The sequence below is a fragment of the Elephas maximus genome, chromosome 17 (genome assembly GCF_024166365.1).
Source record: "Elephas maximus indicus isolate mEleMax1 chromosome 17, mEleMax1 primary haplotype, whole genome shotgun sequence".
In the NCBI taxonomy this organism is placed as follows: Eukaryota; Metazoa; Chordata; class Mammalia; order Proboscidea; family Elephantidae; genus Elephas; species Elephas maximus.
The window spans coordinates 85,969,141-85,992,994 of NC_064835.1; the positions used below are offsets into that span (position 1 = coordinate 85,969,141).

At 40.2% G+C, this 23,854-nt stretch overlaps 1 protein-coding gene across 15 annotated transcripts in view; it reads left to right on the forward strand.

Annotated features, from left to right (window-relative positions):
* Positions 1–23,854, forward strand: part of AFF3 (ALF transcription elongation factor 3) — a 685,346-nt gene that overhangs the window by 423,260 nt on the left and 238,232 nt on the right. For 14 of the 15 annotated variants that reach the window (XM_049856158.1, XM_049856156.1, XM_049856165.1 and 11 more), the window contains one exon: positions 13,112–13,192. The exons of the other annotated variant lie outside the window; for it this stretch is intronic. In XM_049856158.1, coding sequence (XP_049712115.1) covers positions 13,112–13,192 — 81 coding nt within the window. The remainder of the gene's footprint in view (positions 1–13,111; positions 13,193–23,854) is intronic. 15 annotated transcript variants of the gene reach the window in all.

Genomic DNA, 23,854 nt, shown 5'->3' on the forward strand with positions numbered 1-23,854 from the left:
CAAAAAAACATTGGGGGGAAAAAAGAACATTGCCATCGACTCCGACTCATAGCAACCCTAAGGAGTGTGTTTTCCCACTTCATCTTATTCAAAGGCTGGTCTCTCCTGAAAGCGCTCGGCCTCCCGAGCCCAGGACTGCCTCAGTGATTCCCCTCCAGACACAGCGCTCCTGTGCACGGCTGACATCTAAAGGACATGCAGCGTAGGAAAATTACCCTGTTCTGTTGTCGGTGGTGCTTGTCTGATAAGAGTGTCATGACACAAATAATACTTGCAAAAGAACTGAAAAGCTGAGTGATTCTTCTGATATGGAAGCGGAAAACGAAATAATACTGTGATCTGCGGCAGCCACTGGCACACATAAAAACCAGCGCTGACATTTTACATTTCTATTCCCGAGTGACAGAATTAGTCCAGTGTTCTGTTTTGAAAAGAGTAAGTTTCTCAACACAAAGAATTCTGGAGTTAACTGTGGTCACTTCCCAGGCCCTTGGAGACAGACAGCCCTTTCCAGCAGACCTCTTGGTTGGCAGAGACATTGCTGAAGGAGAAGGAAGTAATTTAATCTCTCTGTGTCCTGACAACAGTTCTGTGTGCTTGGTAGGACAGGTATAATTTATCATTCCCATCATTTCACAGGAGAGAAAAGAGAGTGCCAGGGAGGTTAAATGAATTCCTCTCACTTTATCCATTGTGCTCAGCCTTTGGGGAGTTACAGGGAGTTATAAGACATGATCCCTTTCCTCAAAGACGTTAGAATCTTGTTGCCATTGTTGTTAGTTGTCATCCAGTCAGCTCTGACTCACGGAGGCCTTATGTATAACAGAACAAAGTGTTGCCCGGTCCTGCGCCATCTTGGTGATCGTTGTTATGTTTGGGCCCATTGTTGTGGCCGATGTGCCAGTCCATCTCATTGAGGGTCTCCTTTGCCTTTGCTGGCCCTCCAGTTTACCAAGCATGATGTCCTTCTGCAGCCATTGGTTCCTCCTGGTGACATGTCCAAAGTAAGTGAGTCAAAGTCTCCAATAATAGTCTCTGATCCACAGGGTTTTCATTTGCTAATTTTTGAAAGTAGATTACCAGGCCTTCCTTTCTAATCTATCTTAATCTGGAAGCTCTGCTGAAACCTATCGACCACGGGTGACCCCTCTGGTATTTGAAATACCCATTGGCATATCTTCCAGCATCATAACAACACGTAAGCCACCACAATGTGACAGAAGTGACAGCTAGGTGGTGGGCTATACTCTAACCAGTTGCTCCTGGGGACCCCATGAGTGTCAGCGTAGAATTGTGTTCATCGGATTTTCAGTGACTGAGTTTTCAGAAGTAGATCACCAGGCCTTTCCTCCGAGGTATGTCTAGGTGGATGCAAACTCTCAACCTTTTAATTAGCAGCCGAGCGCATTAACTGTTTGCACCACCCAGAGACCCTGGGTTATAACCTGTTGTCATTGTTAGGTGCCACCAAGTCGATTCAGACTCGCAGAGACCCTATACCACAGAGTAAAACTGCACCGTAGGGTTCCTAAGCTACGATCCTTATGGGAGCAGATCACCAGGTCTTTTCTCCAAAGAAGCCGCTGGCAGGTTTGAATCACCAACCTTTTGGTTAGCAGTCAAGTGCTTAACCATGGTATAACCAGGGCTTCTGTGTTATAACCTGTTGTTAGGTGCTGTCAAGTCAGTTCTGGCTTGTAGTGACCCTATAGGACAGAGTAGAATGGCCTCATAGAATTTCCAAGGAGCGCCTGGTGGATTTGAACTGCCAACTTTTGGTTAGCAGCTGAGCTCTTAACCACTATGCCACCAGGGCTGCTGTGTTATAACCTAGTGGCAACCCAAGAAATGAAAACTCACAACACCAGGCAGGTTGTAAACGTTAAGTAAGTGACTCTAAATAAGTGAAATTGTTGAATTTGTCCATGGAAGTGAGAGGCTATAGCTGTGGAGGATAGCTGTGGTCAGCTTCACAGAGAGGGCCAGGATGAGAAAGAAACAAGAGGTAAGTAAATGTGGAATAACGTGAAAGGAAAAGCAAAAATGTAGGGGGCAGCAAACCCTAGGGCAGGACAGGAGGTAAACCCAGCTAGCGTGTGGATGGATTCTCCAGAAACGTATTGTTGTCTTTAGGTGCCGTCGAGTTGAGTTTCACCTCACAGCAACCCTATGTGACTGAGTAGAGCTGCCCATGGGGTTTCCTGGGCTGTGATCTTTCCGGAAGCAGATCATCAGGTCTTTCTCCCATAGAGTCGCTGGGTGGGTTCTAAACTGCCAGCCTTTCGGTTAGCAGCCGAGCGCTCAACTGTTGCACCACAACTCGCAGGCAGTAATAGTGTGAAGTTCCTCAGTGGATCCGTATGACAGGGCATGTTGAGTGTTGGGACTCAACTCTCTGCGTGGTTGGGAGTCATTTGAGGCTTTTGAGCCACAGCACCTGTGGCCGTTTTAGACAAAACACTTTTGTGGCAACTACTGAGGTAGATTGCAGTGGGGAGACAGTAGCAGAGAGGGAGACTGAGGAAAATGGTTTTCTCTTTACTTATTTTAAGAGGAAAATTATTCTGTTTTAAATTTTTTAGTTTAGCGTATTTGTAAATAAAACATACTTTTCAGGTCTTTATAGGTTATATATTTTTAACTCTTAAGATTAGAATTCAGGCTAAAAACCTTTTTTGCTGGGAGGTTTCATTTGTTTCTTCCCTCCTTTCATAACAAAGAGCTATACTGATGAATCAGTGGATGACCTAAACCTCCCACCGTTTGTCCTAGGACGGGCTGGTGCAGGTGACGTCGGAGCCAGTGGGCAGCTACATGGAGGGAAAGGGGGCCGTGCAGAACGAGAGCATGAAAGTCTACTCAGGGTCACATCACATCTTGGGACACTGCGCATCCTTTTTTTTATTGAAGCCTTTTGTATTACTTTTTTTTTTTTTTTGTACTTTAGATGAAGGTTTACAGAACAAACAAGTTTCTCATTAAACAATTAATACACATCTTGTTTTGTGACATTGGTTGCCAACCCCACAATGTGTCAACACTCTCCCTTCTCGACTTTTGTGTTCCCCGTTACCAGCTTTCCTGTCCCCTCCTGCCTTCTATTCCTTGCCCTGGGTTGGTGTGCCCATTTAATCTTTTTTGTTTTATGGACCTGTCTAATCTTTGGCCGAAGGGTGAATCTCAGGAGTGACTTCATTACTGAGCTATATAAGGGTGTCCAGAGGCCATACTCTCGGGGTTTCTTCAGTCTCTGTCAGGCCAGTAAGTCTCGTGGGACTGTGAGCATTCTTGCTGTACGATAGACATCAAAATTGAAAGCAGCCCACAGGTCCCCAAGGCCTCCCCAAAATTGGTATATGGAAGGCAGAGAAAAAGATTAGACCATTAATGAATGCAGTATTCTATACCTTTATCATTTGATCATCTTTTCTTTGGTTTTAAGTGCAACGTGAATGTATTTGCTATTAAGAGATTTTGGTATTTTAAGCCCATCCAAGAAGTAGAAAGTCACCCTCAAATATGTTCATTGGATAACTAGACATCTGCTTAATGAGATGGGACTGGCAAGGCTATCTTAAAACAGCTATGATGATTCTTAACCCCGTTAGTTGAAACATCTAAAAGACTAAGGAGCTCAAGACTGACAGACCTTTTAAACCTCTCAGTGCTGGGGACAGAGTGTGACCTTATTCCTAAATGATAAGAAAATCCAAATGGAAGGAAGGCAGACAGATCAAAGAAGTGGCAGAGGAGTTTGTTAGTTCAGGATATAGCTAACTAGATTTTGGAATAAATGGCTTTAAACTTCATATTTCTCTTCCTGTCTTTACGTGTGGTCTAGGAAGTGGTCAGAGATGGCCAGGTTGGGGCAGATCGAAGCAAAGCAGAGATGGAGGAACAGTCAAGGCCAGAGAGGCATGTCAGAAGCAAGGGCAGGGATAGCAGACAGTGGATACAGTGGCCAGCGACTGAGGACCTTGTAACAAAATAGCACTCTTTTTTACGAAGAAAATATTGCAAGGCAAGCTCACTGAAGTTTGAGCAGACCTGACAAAATTTGCCTTTGTTTACATCTTAAATCATTACCAAAAGTAAAGTATGAATGAAATACATTTTTGTCAAGCCTTATTTGCTTGACTACTATTATTAGTCAGAGGTCTGTCTGTTCCCATGAGAAAAATTGGAGACATTTTCTCCAATATTAAGTACAGATCATACCTGGGAATCATGATAATCTCTTCAGATAACTTTCTGTTTTAGTAATATGTAGTTTGTATTAATAATTTCCAGCATAATTATGGCTTACATTTGTACAATATTTTATTCTTTTATGAAAGTGCTTTCCCATACAGCCTTTCATCTCAGACTCCCAACAACTGAAGCTCAGAGAGATGTTGTATTTCTCATTTTAGAGACAAGAATATGGAAAGGCAGCTTGATACTAATCACTGCTGTCTTTTGTTGAATGCTTAAGGATGGAAAGAACCAGGCCACCCTCTTTATATGTATCACCTGATTTAATCTTAACATCCTTATTTCCTCCCACTCTAAGATGCCACAAGCTGAAATCTGAGTGACTCCAAAGTCTACAGCTTGAAATCACTACAGTTAACTGAGGTTGTGACTTGGCTAAGCAAATGACAGAGAAGAAATGGAGATAGTCTATCTGCCCTTAATTTTCCCACACAACCGCAGTGGGAAATTTTAATATAATGGATAATTGATGGAGCCCTGGTGGCACAGTGATTAAGAGCTCAGCTGCTAACCAAAAGGTCGGCAGTTCAAATCCACCAGCCGCTCCTTGGAAACCCTATAAGGCAGTTCTACTCTGTCCTGTAGTGTAACTATGAGTTGGAATTGACTTGACAGCAATGGGTTTATTTTGTTTTGTTTTGGGTTTGGATAATCTATCTTGTATAAAATCTTGTATAGTCATTGCATATTCATTAAAAAACAAATATATTAGAACAGTCTACATAAATTATTATTCTTATATTTTTAGAAATTCTAATTGACTTGAATGTTTTAAGCAACCATATGGCCTTTACTATTCCTTCACGTAGTTAGCAGGACTCATTAGATGGAAAAATCACATAGAAATGCATAGCTAGTATTAGAGCAATGTAAGGAAGTCATTTTGCATTGAAGTGTAGGCGTTTGGTTCAATTCAACAAATAAATATTGAGCACTTACTGCGTCCAAGGTGCTCCAGTCTACACAAAGATGAGTAGAACTATCCCTCTCGGAAGAACTGTGGAGTCCCTTAGGGGATTATATCTAGTACAACTGTATTCTCTCAAAAGAGATAATCAGTATTTCTAAGTATGATTTTTATTCTGTATTGGGGGAGGGCATCACAAGAGGGAGGGATGTTTTGGGTATAGGCTAAGTTGCATACTCATTCAAACTATAACCAAACAGAATATAGAAGTTACTGTATGAGAAAATAATTATAAGTAAGTGCTTTGGAGAAACATGAGAAGGGAATAGACAGGAATTAGCAAAGCCTCAAGACATAAATTATGTTTGAGATGAGCCTTCATGGATAAAGTTCCAAAAAGCATACGGAGGGAGAACATTCATACCCAAAAGGTAAGCAAGCGTAAGCAAAAGCAGAGACAGTGGTTTTCTGGCAGCTAGGGCATTTGTAGAGCAATAGAAGGAGGTGAGACCAATAACTGGGACTTTATTGTAGAAGACCTTGCGTATTAGGGGAGGACCTTATTGTAGAAGTCTCAAATACCAGGGGAAGATAAATGCAATAGAATAGAAAAAAAAAAAAAATACTGGACTGGGAGTAAGAAGATATATGTGCAAATTTCAGCTATAGGATTTATGAACTGAGTGACCTTGGGCAAATCACTTAAACTTTCTGAACTTCTTGTTCTGCACCTGTAAAATGGAGGCAATATAATTACTTTAAAGGTCGGGTGTAAATGAAAAAATACAGTCTAAAAACTGTAAAGCACAAAAGGAGGCATCACCGTCACCATCATCACCATTGTTGTAGTTGTTAATATGTGTATTTATCTTTATTTATACATCTATAGATGTAGATTTTGGAGCAGCAAAGCTTTTCATTTGGGTAAATTAAGTTGGCAGCAGTTTGGAGGATAGATTGAAAATAATGGAAGAAAAAGGGCCAATTAGGAAGCTATCAAAGTAATCTGGATTGGAAGTACTACGGATGTGATTAGGAAGATATTTCAGATAACAGGAAGGAAAGGTAGAGGCATTGCAGAGAAGCTGTTTAGGTCAGCATTTATTCAACAATGTACTGAGCATCCCCTCTGTGCCAGGCTCTGTGCTAGCTGCTGGGGCCGCCAGGCAAAGTGTGAGAGTCTCAATCCTGAAGGTCTCATCATAGTCTACAGAGGAGGCATAGATATGTCAATAAGTATAATGGATCAAATGGTATCCCCCAGAAATATCTCTCAGCTTGGCTAGACCATGATTCCCAGTATTGTGTGGCCATCCACCATTTTGTCATCTGATGTGATCTTCCTATGTGTTATAAATCCCACCTCTATGATGTTAACGAGACAGGATTAGAGGCAGTTATGTTAATGAGGCAGGGCTTAATCTACAAGATTAGGTTGTGTTTTAAGCCAACCTCTTTTGAGATATAAAAGAGAGAAGCAAGCAGAGACATGGGGATCTCATACCACCAAGAATCAAGAGCAAGAAGTATAGCTTGTCCTGTGGACCTGGGGTCCCTGCACCAAGAAGCTCCTCATCTAGGGAAGATTGATAACAAGGGCCTTCCCCCAGAGCTGACAGGAAAGAAAGTCTCCACCTGGAGCTGGCAGCCTGAATTTGGACTTCTAGCCTCCTAGACTGTAAGAGAATAAATTTATCTTTGTTGAAGCCATCCACTTGTGGTATTTCTGTTACAGCAACACTGAATAACTAAGACAACAAGTAACCGCAACACAGGAGACAAGTATTCTAATAGGTATATGTATGGAGGGAAAGAAAACCCTGGTGGCGTAGTGGTTAAGAGCTGTGGCTGCTAACCAAAAGGTCAGCGGTTTGAATCTACCAGGCACTCCTTGGAAACCCTATGCGGCAGTTCTATTCTGTTGTATAGGGTCACTATGAGTCGGAATCGACTCAACGGAACAGGTTCGGTTTTGTTTTTCCGATGGGAACAGGTTTGGTTTTGGTTTTCCAAGGGAAATGTGGCATAAAGGAAGGTCTGATCAACAGTGGCTTGATTAAGCCAAAGGAGTTGGCTAAAGAAGGTTTCATGGAAGAGGAGGAAATGGAACTGGGCCTTGACAGAGGAATAAAGAACCCAGCAAGTGAGCAGAGGGTGGGGGAGGTTAACTGCATGTGAAAAGCGTGATGCATTCAGGGGACCTCAGCTTGGGATAGCTGTGAGGCAGGAGGCCTTGGCTAGGACATACAAGGTCTTGAATGCACTTCCAAAATGTTTAGAGGCAGCCCAGGATATGGTAGATCAGACTGTTGGGTGGCCTCTACCAAGCTATTTAACCTCTAAGTGACATGTATAAAATAAGGAAATAATAAATCCTAGCTTTCAGGATTGTTAGGAGAATTACGTTAAATAAAACATTTAAAACAGCGTAGGGTACATCTTAAGCACTTAATAAATATAAAACCCAGTACCCATAAGTTACTGTTATTATTGGGAGGGAGATGAAAGAGAAGGAAACCAGTATGACTCCAAGGTCCCTAACTTGACAACTTAATAGATATTGATGACATTAATCGAGGTATAAAATACAAGAAAAGGAAAAGGTTTTGTGGGGAAATTCCATTTTAAACGTGTTAGGTTTGAATTGACTGTAGAACACCCAGGTGGAAAGGTTCAGGAGACACTTTAGAGTGGAAAGTTAAGAGCCAGATATGCATCTGGGCATCACCCACATACCAGATGGTTTTTAAAGCCCTGGGAATACCCAAGATCACCCAGGGAAGGGAGGTGGTGAGTAGAAGACTGAACATTAAATGTTAAAGCAACGGTGAGAGAAAGACTGTTTGGCAAAAAAAGAATGAGTAGGAAATCTCAGAGAGATGATCTGGGGGGGGGCACGACAACATAGGAGCCTGGGTAGTAGAGGGTTTCAGGAAGAAACAAACATTCAATAGACTCCAGCAAACTTGTCAGTTAGAAGCACCTTTGTCAGAGCTGGTTCTGTTGAATAGCGGATGATAAATTATTGGTAATGTGATGGTGGGTAGTGAGTCAACAGGTATCCATTTTATTACTCTTTATTATTCTTACAACTAAATTAAAAAAAAAGAAAACACCTATCGTGGTCATATCGATTCTGACTCATGGTGACCCCATGCGTTACAGAGTAGAACTGCCTCATGGGTTTCTCATGGCTGTGACTTTTCAGAAGCAGATCTCCAGGCCTTTACCTACACAAATTATATGCATTCCTGTATGTATAATTCAGAAACCCTGGTGGCGTAGTGGTTAAATGCTACAGCTGCTAACCAAAGGGTCGGCAGTTTGAATCTGCCAGGCGCTCATTGGAAACTCTATGGGGCAGCTCTGTACTATCCTATAAGGTTGCTATGAGTCAGAATTGACTCGATGGCAGTGGGTTTGTTTTTTTGGTACTTATAATTCACACACAAACATTAATGGTAAGTCAAAAATGTGAATGATGGGTAACAATGTCAAAATTGTAAATACAGGGACTTCTTTGAGAAAGTTGGTTATTGCAATTGAAATAGAGAAATAAAGAGTAGCCAGCCCTGGTGGTTAGCCCTGGTGGTGCAGTGGTTACGAGCTACAGCAAGCTATGGCTGCTAACCAAAAAGTTCGGCAGTTCAAATCCACCAGCCACTCCTTGGAAACCCTATGGGGCAGTTCTGTTCTATCCTATAGGGTCGCTATGAGTCGAAATCAACTCAAAACAATGTGTTTGGTTTTTTTTTTTTGATGGAGGGATGCAGGGTCAGGGAGGCTTTGAAGCTTGAGACTGTTTATAGTTTTCGGGAGAAGCCAATGGAGAAGGAGAGATATCGATGGAACTAGCTCCCTAAGGACAGAGAAAGAAACAAGATAGAGGGCATAGACGGGAGAGCAGCCTGGGCTAGTGTGAAATAAGCCTCTTCCAGACAGACCAGCAGGAAAGAAAGAAGGGTGGGCATAAATACAGATTTGTCCCTGGGGACCATTAAACCTAATAACCTTTGGTGTTTTTGAAGACATAGGAGTCAAGTTTCCCTTTTGTGATGGGGTGAGAACCAAAGTGAGGCTCAAGAAAGGTGACAAAATGTGGGAATAATGTCTGAGAGACCTGGCAGGGGAACAGACTAGAGACTTAGGGTTGCCCAAGCAATGCTGGGAGAATCCAGTGTCTTAATTCTGTATTTTCACCAATGGGCACAGCTTTTCCTAAGCAGCCCAACCATAGGATCAGAGAAACTACAATGAGAGTTTGCTCCAAAAGTGGAGAAAACTTTAAGGGGATTTGTAGGGGACCTAAGAGTATCTGATTCCCATTATGTGGAGGGCCTTGGGTAAGCCCAGTTAAGATGTCTGTTCGGTGGTTAGAGTTGGGAGTTGGATATCAAAAGTGATTTAGTATGCCAGTTTTTACCTGAGAGAAATAGGGCTTGGAGACCCCAAAGAGTGAGCCATCTCAGAGTAGATTGAGGAGAGCCCAAATTCTGATTCTTCAAGTCAGTAGTCCAGAGGCCAAAGTTAAAGTCAGGGTTGTGGAGCCAAAGATTCACAGTGACACAAAGATGGATCAGAAAAACAGGTCAAGAAGGTGGAGCAAAGGTAGGTCAGAAGAACAGGTCAGGAAGGCCTAGTGAATTGCTTGGGATATCTACAACATCCCCTTAAAAGTCAGTGGGGGAATAATGTGTGTGGAGAGAGTGAGGATTGGAAGGGAGCCATTAGACCGGTTTAAAGGGGTGAAGTGGCTCACAAGAGGCCTAGCAATCTACTTTCAGCCACTGAAAACTCTATGGAGCACATTTCTGCTCTGAAACACATGAGGTCACCATGACTAGGAATCAACTTGACAGCAAGTGGTTGGTGGGTGGGTGGGTGGGTGGCTGGGTGGTTGGTTGGTTGGTTGGTTGGTTGGTTGGTTGGTTGGTTGGTTGGTTGGTTGGTTGGTTGGTTGGTTGGTTGGTTGGTTGGTTGTTGGTTGGTTGTTGGTTGGTTGGTTGCCAGAGAGAAAGAGCCAGAGAGAAAGATGCCTCACAGATAGTGCATCTTTTAATGAGATGAGGAAAGGAGCTGAGAATCCAAAACCTCATGGCAAAAGCCTCAAAGAAGAAGGGGTATTTGCATGAGGATGGGGAACTAAAGGAATGTGGCATCTGCCTCTGTCATATTGCTTCTGAGGTTGAGTGGATGATAAATAGATGGATAGATCGGAGGGAGGGAGGAAAGGAAGAAACAAAGGAAGGAAGGAAAGAAAGAAGGAAGCAAGGAAAGAAAAAAATGAGACTATAAGCATTGAGAATATAACTAGGATTAAAGAAGAAAAATGTATAGTGGACACAGCCAGCACTGTTATCCTAACTTTCGATTCAGTTGATACTCACTTGAGCCTCTGGTGTGTATAAGGCAGCCGGGGGGCCTGGCTAATGGTGAGTCTTCAGGAAATGTTTGTGCTGAGAGTGAGTGGACTGGAATCTGCATAAACTTGTCTACTAATTTACCACTCTTGGATAAATTGTATATTAAACACATTTAGCCTAAAAGTGTTCATTATAAGAAGATGTTGTTCTAAGAAGTGATTTTTTTAAGTTCTCTTATTTACATTTTTGTGGACTTTTTATTTGTTCTTGAGTAGCTGTAGGACACACAGAAACTGTACATTTAAAAAATTTTTTTTACAAAATCAAGCACAAAATGCTGCGTATATAAGGCATTCCAATATTCTGATGGAATCACTAATATAATATATGCAAAGTTAACATTGATAGGTTGAGGTCGTATGTGCAAGTCTGATGTCTAATCTTGAGTAATTAGTTGTGTTTATCAATTTTGGCCCCTAAGGATGGAGCCCTAGTGGTGCAGTGTTTGAAAGATCAGCTGCTAACCAAAAGGTCAGCGGTTCGAATCCACCAACTGCTGTCTACTCTGTCCTGTAGGGTCGCTATGTGTCGGTATCAACTCAGTGGTAACGGGTTCAGTTGTTTTTTTGGATCATATAGTCTGAATTGTGTGAGCCACAGACTGATTGCAGAGGAAGCCACTGCGTGGGTGATTGGTGGGATACCGTGGACAAGGAAGGGACACACAGACAATCGACGAAGGAGGAGAAGAACAATCAGTTTGCTTGTTGATAGCTGATGACTAACTTCCTTCTACATAAGATTTAAACACACGTATATACTAGCCAGTAATATAATGCAAAGAGGAAAATCAGAAACTATGGAGGAAATGGAAAAGAGAGCTCTATGGGTGAGCCAAGTTGTAGAAAAGGATTAGGAAACCAAAGAAAAACCATTTATGTCTTCATAGCCTTCTTAATGTGGAGCCCTGGTGGCACAGTGGTTAAGAGCTGCAGCTGCTAACCGAAAGGTTAGCAGTTCAAATCCACCAGCCGCTCCTTGGAAACCCTATGGGCAGTTCTACTCTGTCTACAGGGTCACTATGAGTTGGGATAGACTTGACAGCAACCAGTATAGTACCAGTAGACTTCAGAATAGGGTAGCAACAATCTAGGTAGGACCTGACCAGTTCCTAGACAAGGATGGCCCAACTCTGAGAATAACGAGTGGTAGCTACCATGCTTGAGACAAACTCAAAAGTGTTGCTTAAGAAACTCCTCCAAAGGGACAAATGATCACTGGCAGATACAATGCATGAGGAGCAGAAGTGGGAGGAGAGAGGGATATGAGAGGTCACTGAATCCTTCTTTGCTTCCCAGTAGGAAAACTTCAGTAACAGAAGAATAGAGACGGGCCACAGCCAATGCATAGGCTGCTTAACCCACCTACAGCACATGTGTCACGGTGGGGAGAGAAAATGCCAAATCAGTAATCCTTCCAGGGTGGGTTTGAACACGCGCCTCTTCCCTCAGCTCCCTGTTCCATCTGAGTTCTGGGAGAACCAGATGGTGGGTTCTGTACCATCTGAGGTGCTGGAGGAGGAGTTTTATTCAAGGAGAGAAGACACAAGACTATCCTTAAGAAACTGTGTCACTTCGGAATCCCTTTTCAACATCCTCCCCTTCCTCATAAAGGGAGACGAGGAAATGTCTTCACCTAAAAAGAGAGAATTTCTCACTTTCTTAAAATGGATCAACCACTGCTTCTATGCCTGCTTAGGTTTGGAAGTGGAAGGAAACCAAGAAATAAGATTCAGAACCTATTTGTAAAGCAGGAGTCCCCTGGTCAATCAGTGTAATTCCACAGTCGTTCATAGAATGTAACTACATATATTCCAGGTGATGGAACTGAAGAATAATACTGGAAGTGAATAAAACAACCCCTCCCTCCTCCTCATTCTCACAGCTTAGTGAAAATGTATGTCAAAAAGGATATGACGAATGATTGCACGTTGAGCTAAAATTGTATCCTAATACTGTGTCGTAACAATGACACCATTTCTCTCTCTCTATTTCATACGTGTGATTTGTTTTTTGTCTTCTCCATGAATGACATTTTTATGAAGACCAAAGTAGAGTGTAGAGCTTACTGGAAGCTCATACTTTATCTCTAAGAGTGTAGATAACTCCTCTAATAAAGATTCTTACAGTTGAAAGTATGGCGTGCATTCCTTTAAAAACACCCTGTGAATTTTACGGGATGGAGTCCAAAAGAAGCAGCTCTCTTTGTGTGGCATTTTCAATAGAGCTTTTACTACTGAGTTGTCCCTTTGCTCAGGAGCTTAAATCAAGGGAAAATAGGACAGCCTTGTAGATCTCACTAAGGTATAAAGGTTGAATTTGTTAGCTTGTGGATTTTGGGGGGAGTGAGGGTGGGTGTGGAACCAAAATTGGTAAAATTAGGGAACAAGATCATAAAAGTAGGTGTCACATCTTTTAAAGACATTCCTTTCATTCCTTATCCAACATGAGGCATGCTCGTATAGCTCTGTATGTGCTGACTTTAAATGCTGTCTGTATCACAATATCGGTTTTCGTCTCCCCTTCAGGAGATGACCTGGCTTCCACCACTTTCTGCCATTCAGCCACCTGGGAAAGTGGAACCAAGCAAATTTCCATTTCTAAATAAGGTGAGACCTTGCATATGTCCGGAGGAATATGCTTTACGAATACAGACATTTATAATGGACAGTAGGTTTATCCTTGATTGTCTTTTTCTCTGTGAATATTCTTGCCAGAGGCACATGGACCTGATCTTCAACAATTCGCAAACACGTATTTATTCGTCTTGGGGTGGGGGGCAGGGACCAAGCTTGGAACCCTGATTACCTACACTCTCTGCAAAATGTGATACATACCATGATTATCATTAAATATAAAAACTTAATCTCAAATATTATTTAAAGAAACACTTCTTAGAAGTAAACTGATATTTTTAGAAAAACTTGATAATCTAGAGTCTCATGTAAATGTTTACATGCACTGTGCATTAATCTTAATATTTAAATTTGGTTTTTCTCTACTTGTATATGAGACATTTGTATTAATAAAAATTACCTGTGCTAATATATAAATATATATAAATATTAGAACTTACTTAAGTTTTGCTAAAGAGAGACATATAGAAATGATTTGAGGGTATTTAGTAATTTTATTTTCTGTTTTAATTTTATACCATGTTTTATTTTACATCTATGTAGCTATATAGCTATATATCATATGCATGTGTGTATGTGTATTTGTATATATACATACATATTTTTATATATACAATGTATACATTGTATTTCCTAGACTCGAAAATGCACACTTTTAACAGTTTAACATTTGTGAAATTGATGTGCATCTTACAATCATTTTATACATCAGTGTGATGGTATGTTTTGTTTTTTTCCTGGAAAATTATTATTAAAGTAATTATGTATTCTAAAATGTGCCTTAGAATTGAGGAAATATGATACTTATTCCTCCTTGATATTGTTTTAAACACTGAAAGTATTTTCTAGGACTTTAATGAAAAGTACTTCCATATTTTCTAAGGAAAAGCACACCAAAAAATCAGCTACAACATATATTTAAGTTATACAGAGTCTAGTAGACTTTTTTTTTAATTGTACAATACCACACAACTACATAAAAAAAAAAAAACCACTATAAAAGATCAAACTATGCAAATGAAAGAGCAGAATGTAAAAGCCCTGGGTATCCTTGTCCAGATCTCATTTTCCTACCCAGAGATTACTCTCAAGAGTTCGGTATATATCATCTCAGTCATTTCTCCTGTGCATTTATGTAAATATATATGCTTATTCCATTTCTTAAAACTATAAATGGCATAAAAATAAAAGCATTTTTCTAAGAGTTCGTTTTTATTTCCCTTAACATGGTGTATTGAAGTTCTTTCCAAGCAAATATGTTGTTGTTGTTGGGTGCTGTCGAGTCGATTTTAACTCCTAGTGACCCCATGTGACAAAGCGGAACTGCCCCATAGAGTTTCCTAGACCGTAATCTTTATGGGAGCAGATCTCCAGGTCTTTTCTCCCATGGAGACAATGGGTAGGTTCGAACAGCCAACCTTCTGGTTAGCAGCTGAGTACTTAATTGTTTCCACCACCAGAGCTCCTCCACGTAACTATCTAGAGGTTTTATCCATGCTTCTTTATGGCAGCAAAGCATTTCACAGTATGAATTTGCCACAGTTTATTTGATCAAACTCCTTTCGGTGCCCTTTGTTTATGAATTGTTATTACAAACCATTTTTTTTTTTGTCAACACCTCTTTGTAAGCGTGCTCGTGAATGTCTCTAGAACAGGAATTGTCCCGTTGGAAGCATCTGAAGCCACGTTTACCCATAACTCTGTTTCAAGAGTGCTTTTTTCTTGTATCTTTGCCAGCGTTTAATATTATCTGTTGTTTTATCCTTGTGCCTGTCTGATGGGTGATAAATTGATATCTCATTGTTTTAGTTTGTATTTCCCCAATTACTGTTGAATTCAAGCATTGACTGTTTTCCTTTTTGCAAATTGCCCATTCATATTCATTGCTACTGTTTAAAAATAATTCCTAGGAACTTCTTATATATTATTCATTTGTCTATTATATATGTTGCAATTATTTGCTTGTAACTCTATTCATGAAGCTTTTGTACTAATGAAGTGTTTAATTCTTATGTAATCAAACCTGTCAGAGGGAAAAAGTCTTCCCTGCCCCAACATTCTAGCAATTCTTCTCTATTTTATCCTAATTCTTTTATAGTTTTTGTTTTTATCTTATAAAAATTTTACATGTATTATATAACACAGGATTCTACTTTTATTCTTTCCAATAGTAAATTATTATAGCACTATCAACTTAATAACATATTTTTTATACTGGTTATTGTATGGAAACCCTGATTGCAGAGTGGTTAAGTGCTACAGCTGCTAACCAAGAGGTTGGCAGTTTGAATCTGCCAGGCGCTCCTTGGAAACTCTATCAGGCAGTTCTACCCTGTCCTGTAGGGTCACTATGAGTTGGACTCGACTCGACAGCAGTGGGTTTCATTTTTCGGTTTACACCTTGTATAGACAATTTATTTACATGAATTTCTGTAAATACATGGATTTCTTTCAGGACCCCCGATTTATTTGTTTCTTTCTCAATAGCTCATTGTTTAAATCAGGAGTCAGCAAATTTTTTTTCTGTAGAAGATCAGATAGTAAATAGTTTAGGCTTTGCAGACAATACATAGACAAATGAATGAGGTTGTGTTCCAATAAAACTTTATTTGCAAAAATGGGTAGTAGCACAATATATAAAGAACTCGTACAACTCAACAATTACAAGACAAATAACCCAATTTAAAAGTGGACAAAGGAGTTGAATGGACATTTCTCTAAAGAAGATCTACGATTGGCCAATAAGCACATGAAAACATGTTCATGATCCTTAATCATTAGGGAAATGCACATCAAAACCAAATGAGATACCACATCCCACAACTAGAATGGCAAAAATCAAAAGACAAGCAATAACAAGTGTTGACAAGGATGTGCAGAAATTAGAATCCTCATATATTGCTGATGGGATTGTAAAATGATACAGTGCTTTGAAAAACAGCTTGGCAGTTCCTCAAAAGGTTAAACGTAGAATTTTAACAGAGAATTACCATATGACCCAGGAATTCCACTCCTATGTATGTAACCAAGAGAAATGAAAACATACGTCCACACAAAAATTTGTACATGAATGTTATAAAAAGCATTAGTCGTAATAGCCAAAAGGTGGAAATAACCCAAAAGCCCATCAACCGATAAATAAACCAAAACCAAACCTTTGCCTTTGAGTTGATTCCAACTCATAGCGACCCTATAGGACAGGGTAGAACTGCCACATAGGGTTTCCAAGGCTGTAATCTTTACAGGATCAGAATGCCACATCTTTCTCCCGTGGAACAGCTGTTGGATTCGAACCACCAACCTTTTGGTTAGCAGTCGAGCCCTTAACCACTGCACCACCAGGGCTCTTTACCTGATGAACAGATAAATAAAATATAGTCTATTCATACCATAGAATTTTTAATAATATTTTATTGTGTTTTCGCTGAAAATTTACACAGAATATTAGATTCCCATTTGACAATTTCTACACAAGTTGTTCAGTGACATTAGTTACCTTTTTCACAATGTGTCAGCATTCTCTTTAGTTGCCCTCTGGTTATTCTGTTTCCAGCACTCTGGTTTCCCTGCCTCCCTTGTCTTCTCATCTTAGCTTCAGAGTAATTGTTGAACTTTTAGTCTCCTGCAGATTTTTTTTTTTTTTAAATGGAGCCCCATACTCACGGGTAATATCCTTTATTTTGTGTACTTATCTATTATTTCACTAAAAAGTGACCTCAGGGAATAGTTTCAGTTCAAGGTTTAAAGAGTTATCTCAGGACGATAGTCTCAGGGAGTCCTCCAGTCTCAGCTCGTCCAGTAAATCTGAACTTTTTAAGAATTTGAGTTCTGTTTCATGTTTTTCTCTGGTTTTATCGAGCTCCATGTATTGTGGCCCTGATTCCACATGATAGAATATTATTTGACCATAAAAAAAAAATGAAGTACTGATACAAGCTACAATATGGATGACCCTTTAAAACGTTAAAACTGAAAGAAGCCAACCACAGAAGACTACATATTATATATTTCCATTTCTATGGAATGTCAGAAAAGGCAAATCTACAGAGACAAAAAGTAGATTAGTGTTTGCTAGAGTACTCTGTCCTACAGGGTTGCTATGAGTCGAAATCGACTCAACGGCAATGTTTGTTTGTTTTTAGGATCTGGGAAAGTAGACTAGTGGTTTTTACCACATTGAGGGGTAATCACTAAAGGGTTGTTGTTGTTAGGTGCCATCAAGTCGGTCCTAACTCATAGCGACCCTATGTACAGTAGAAGGAAACACTGCCCATTCCTGCGCCATCCTCATGATCATTGTTATGCGTAAACCCATTGTTGCAGCCACTGTGCCAAGCCATATCGTCAAGGGTCTTCCTCTTTTCCACTGACCCTTTACTTTACCAAGCATGATGTCCTTCTCCAGGGACTGGTCCCTTCTGATAATGTGTCCAAAATGTGGGATATCATATTGAGGTGATGAAAATGTTACAAAAACCGATCACAGTGATAAACTCTGTGAATATACTAAAAATCTTTTTTTGTTGTTTTTTTTTTTTTTTAAAGTGGTGGGCTCGATTTGGCCTGTGAGCCATGGTTGGCCAACTCCTAATTTAAATTATTGTTGATTTTTAGCATGTTTATATGTGTGGCCAGGCACGTCCCTCTCTATTTTTCAGGAAGTCCTGCCTGTTGCACTTGCGCTCTCCTGGATCAATTTAAGGGTCATTTCAACTACATGTTGCTCTTTCAAACAATCCTCTCAGAATTCTGATTGGAATTTAATTGAATTTCTAGCTTAATTTAAGGGACAATTTCCATCTTACAAGAGTCTTCTTGTTCAGGAATTTATAATAGCTCTTCATTTTTTTCAAGTCTTCTTTCATGTCCTTTTATAAACATACATTTTTATCTACTTATTGGTCTCTCACTTTGCTTGTTTAGTTTATTCTTGGAATCTGTTGGTATTAGCTTTGTTTTTTGTTTTGAATCTGCTCTTTTTTAGTTTTTATGTTTTCTAATTAGTTATTGGTAGTGTGAAGGGTTGCTGGGTTTTATATACAGTGCTGCTGACTTTTATATATCTACTTACTGAACCCTTTTTGGTTTTGACAGAGTTTTTAGTGGACTTACATTTTCCAAGTGGGAGGAAAAAAGAGTGAATAGCAGTAAAATATACATGTTAGATAATGTACTCTATCACCCCGCCCCCAGACCCTAACAATCATTGGTCTGTTTTTCATAATATCATATAAATGGAATAAGTTAGAGGGTAATCAAATAGTTTATTCAGTATGTATTCACATGTTCATGGCTTTTTTAAAATCTGTTAATGCAGAATATTACATTAATAGATGGTCTTATTTTTTAATCATGTGTACATTCCTATTATTAATTTCATTGATTATGATATATTGCTCATTTAATTCATTTTTGGACTTAATATGGTGGCACAATGGTTAAGTTCTCGGCTGCTAACCGAAAGGTTGGCAGTTCAAACCCATCCAGTAGCTCCGTGGGAGAAAGACCAGGTGATCTGCTCCCGCAGAGATTACAGCCTAAAGAACCCTGTGGGGCAGTCTGCTCTGTCACACGAGGTGCTGTGAGTTGGAAACCGATTCAACAGCACGCAACAACTCCTACGTTCACAAGTAAGCTTGGGCTAGTTAACTCTTTGGCTCAGTTTTGTGTATTGTTCAGTTTTGATATCAGGATTCAGGAATATCAGGAAGACGATAGTCTCTTATAAGGAATGCATTAGCTTTCTATCTTTTTCTGAACTCTGGGACAGCTCACTGAATTAAGATTTTTTTGGAAAGTAGAATCTTTATCAACGTGGAACACCCCTCTTTGGCTCATCTCATACTTGTACCTTGAATTGGCTTTTTGCGTTGTTCGCTTTGATTTAGGACTCCCTGGGTAGTAGAAATGGTTAACATGCTCGGCTGCAAACTGAGAGGTTGGTGGTCTGAGGCCACCCAGAGGCACCTTGGAAGAAAGGCCTGGCAATCTACTGTTGAAAAACTAGCCATCGAACACCCCCTATGGAGCACAGTTCTACTCTGATACACATGGGGTCACCATGAATAGGAATTGACTTAATGACAACTGGTAATATTTAGCTTTAATATCTAGCAAACAGCTCAAGCTTGACATATGTAAAACTGAAATTTTAATTCCCCACCACCCCCCACAATCCTTCTTCTAAGGACTGTTACTCAATGAGTGGTATTTCTGTTCTTTTAGTTGGCTCAGGCCAAAGCTTTAGAGCCATCAATGACTATTTTCTTACTCCCATAGTGCACATCTGGCCCTTCATTAAATCATAGTCACCATACTTCCACCAAAATATATCCTGAATCCAAACACTTCCCACCCCCACAGCTACCACCAAGGTCAAAACCACCATCGCCTCCAACAGTGTCCTAACTGATCTCCTGGTGCCCAAACCTAACACGTCTTTCCAAGGCCCACGGCGTCTAGCTTGGACTATTACAATTCTCCAACCATTCACCCTTGCCCCCAACACACCGTCTCTTCCTGTACAGTAGCCTCAGCAGTACTTTTAAAACGTAAAGCACATCCCATCTCTTTTATAGTCAAAACTTTTCAATGGCATCCTGCCACACTTAGAATAAAATGCAAAATCTTTGCAATCCTTACATACAATGACTTGGCCCAAAATACAATCAAATAAACATTTTTGTTATATAAACATGTCTGTGGTAGAAGCACAATTTCTGATATAACTGAGCACACACCAAAGCATGTTTGACTTGTCCAAAAGGATTGTGCAAATTTGTGTTGTTTTTAATGTAGATACTTACGTTTAAGTCTTGACATGAAATTAAGACCTCAAATCATTAGTGCAAAAATTCGTCTTTCAAAGAAGGTTAAAAGTAGCTCAGAAAGATGTATTATTAGCTGTTGTGTAGAGCACAGGATTTGAAATTTAAATTAAAAGAAAAAATGTCTTACTGAAGAGTACCATAGAATTTTTATGGCACTATTTCACCTCGAGATCATTTTACCTCGTCCAAGAGAAAAAGAATAAGGGTTTTACAAAGTATAGGAACATTGCGTTTTTTAAATAATGCCTTTCTTTAAAAAAAAAAAAAACTCACAGTAAATATATACTGTTAATTTATCCTGTACAAATGAAATAAGACTGCATTAATTCCCTGTTACTATTGTTACAAATTACCATAAACTTGCTGTCTTAAGACAACACAAGTTTATTATCTTACAATCCTGGAAGTCAGGAATCTGAAATTAGTTTTGTTGGGCTGAGATCAAGATGCCGCCAGGGCCATGTTCCTCCTGGAGGCGCTAAGGGAAGATTTGTTTCCCTGCCTTTCCCAGCTTTCAGAAGCTGCCTGCATTCCTTGGCTCGGGGTCCTGCATCACTCTCACCTCTGCTTCCAGCCCCACGTCTCCTTCTCGGACACCCCTGCTTCCCTGTTATAAGGATGGTGCAATGGTTAGGAACCTGGCTATCAGCCAGAAGGTTGGCGGTTTGAATCCACCAGCCGCTCCTTGGAAACCCTATGGTGTAGTTCTGCTCTGTCCCCTAGGGTCACTATGAGTCGGAATCAACTCAATGGCAATGGATTTTATGGGTGATTACATTGAGCCCACCCAGACGATCCAGAATAATCTCCCCATCTCAAGATCTTAACTTAATCACAGCTGCAAAGTCCCTTTTGGCGTGTAAGGTGACATACAAATTCCAGAGATTAGGACATGGATACTTGGGAGGCGCCTTATCCTGCCTTCCACCCAGACTCTTGTTAATTTTCACATATTGCGTCTCTTTTCACCTCTCTCTTAACTAATTAGTGCCCTGATAGCTGGAGACTTGCAATTTATTAATTAAGCTATTAATGTTTCAGACTGTCACTACTGCTAGTGTATAAGAGCTAGAGTTATTTACGGAATTTGAGGGGCAAAATCTCCACAAAGGCTAATAAACAATGAAATGAAGCCCTTATTAAGATTAAGGGAGCAATTTGACCTCACAAGGAAAGTCGATTTAACCATGCATTTGAGTTACCAGTACCACTAAGTTAATTAGCTAAGTACTTCCGAGAACTTCCCCCATTTTGTCTGGGTATTGAAGGGCATAATATATAGTAAAGCCGATTGATACTGAGCTTGGATTTTTTCCTATTCTCTGAGGACTTCATTTGGAGCCGTAATTCCTTAGACAAACTGCCTCATTCTTCAACTCTCAAAAGTAATTGAATTTGGGAAAGAAAAGAATGCATGACTCCTTTAAATTGGCTGCCATTATCAGGTGTTTCAGCCAAGAGAGACGAAAATGAATTTGCTTTGCCCTTTTCCTTTCATTTCTGCAGCAATCTCATAAGTTTTAAAATGCAAATAAAGAACTCAAAATCGTAGAGCTTTTTTCCATCCGCAGAAGACAGACCTCCAAACCTAATGGCATTTCACAAGCATTTCACGTGGCGACAGATGCTGCATCGGGTGGGATCAGACCTGGCCTGAAAAGATTCTTGCTGACTGATTTTTAATGCATCATACAGAAGGATCCTAACATCATTACAGAAATGAGAATCCGATTGCCTTTCTCTTTATACACAAGAATAAGAACAAAAGCCAGCAAGTGTGAAATAGCTACCTTGAAGTTGGAAAGTTTAGTGTAACTCTTCCTCTTTGGTTTGCCAGCACGCTTCAAAAACTATAACAAAATGTTTGGAATAAAACTTCATATTAAGCACTATCTCAAAGTAAACATTTAAATTAATTATAAACTACTTTTCAGCTTTTTTAAGCTTTGAAGAATAAAAGTGACAGGAAATCGTTCGTGGGGTGAGGGGAGGCCCAACCAAGTCAGGAGGTTCCTTTTCCTGCAGCCTTACCTGGGGCCTGAAGGTACGGGAGCTGTACCTCTATTTTGTGCCTTTTGTCGTCCTAATGATAGGCCGATAGACAAGCAATGAAATAAATGAGTAGAACAGTCCTACCTGGTCCCAAAAAGCCATTTTTAAATAGTGCCCTCACAGTACGAATATGGCCCTCCACCAGAGATATGGCTTAAAAATACTGGTATTTCATTGGTTCTAAACCAAAACCAAACCCAAATCCATTGAGTCAATTCCGACTCTTAGCGACCCTATAGAACAGAGTAGAACTGCCCTGCAGCGTTTCCAAGGGGCAGCTGGTGGATTTTAACTGCCCACTTTTGGTTAGTAGCCGAGCTGTTAACCACCGCACCACCAGGGCATCTCAATTTTTCACATTTGAAGTTCCCTAAAATCAGAATTTGTTTTATAGTTGATGGCACCTTACAATTAATGAGCAGCGTTTTTCTTTCATAGTATTACATAAAATATTGGGGCCTCCTACAATTTTGATGATATGTTAAAAAAATACACCTGATAAAATATGGTATTTATGGCAGTGTTTCACTGAAGGGTTTTCTCACATAATAGACTGCTGGTCATTTCTGTCTTCAGCAAAATGGTTTGTATGAGCTCTACTTCTCAGCTGTTAGGAGCCCCGTGAACCAAAGAATAGTTTAGGTGCTGGGACTTCAGCATTTAAAGATGGAGAAGAATAAATTTCCCTCTAGATTTTCTTTTAAGTAACCTGGAGTGGTCCTCCTCTTTGTTACTCCAGATAAACCTGTGCATGTGACCACCAGAATGTACTCAATGGCAACAGGTTTGGTTTGGTTTAGAACCAACCACTCTACCGCGAAGGCATCTACCACCTGCCTTCGCATGGATTCTGACTCCTGGCGATCCCGTGTGTGTCACGGTAGAACTGTGCTCCATAGGTTTTCAATGTTGATGTTTTCAGAATGAACTTAGTACTGAAAACTGTCCCAGTTACCATTCTTGTCTGTTTGATGATGACCCAGTCTTCACCACTCTAGTCCAGGATACCTCCAAAGGGCCAAAACCTACAGATGGCACACAGCAGTCAGCTAAATAGGGCTCTAAAAGTGTTTTCCATGTATCAAAGCTAAACGTAATTTATGTGCTGATACAGTTGTCCCTCGGTATCCTTGGAGGATGGGTCCAGGGCCCCCGAGGAGAGCAAAATCTGCAAATACTCAAGTCCCTTTTATAAAATGGTGCTTAATTTGCATATAATCTGTGCACACCTTCTGGGATGAATCTCTAGATTACTTGCAATACCTAATACAATGGAAATGTCATTATACCGTATTATTTAGGGAATAATGACAAGAAAAAGAAGTTTGTCTTCCGAACATTTTCTGATCCACAGTTGGTTGAATCCAAGGATGTGCAACCCAAGGATTCGGAGGGCCAACAGTATAAAAACATGAATTATTTAGAAACAAGAAGAACAATACTAATCTACTTGAAGCTTTACCTGTGCACACCTGCTTGGTAACAGCATTTATTCAAAATCAGCCAAAGTAAGTTTTGAAGATTGTGTTTTAGCCCATCTTTTTAGGAACAATATTTTATTTTCATATACCATTTCAAAAAGCTGAATCTTAGGGTTATAGTGGAGTTCGTTTCTTTTCTCCAGGTGAGTCGCTCATCCTTACCAACATGAAGGAAGTTGATTAGGCATCTGTGTGTGAATCTTTGTGCTTAAAACAGTATAGGATCCCTCCCTCCCTCCCCCTCCCCCTCCCCCTCCCCCCTTCCCCTTCCC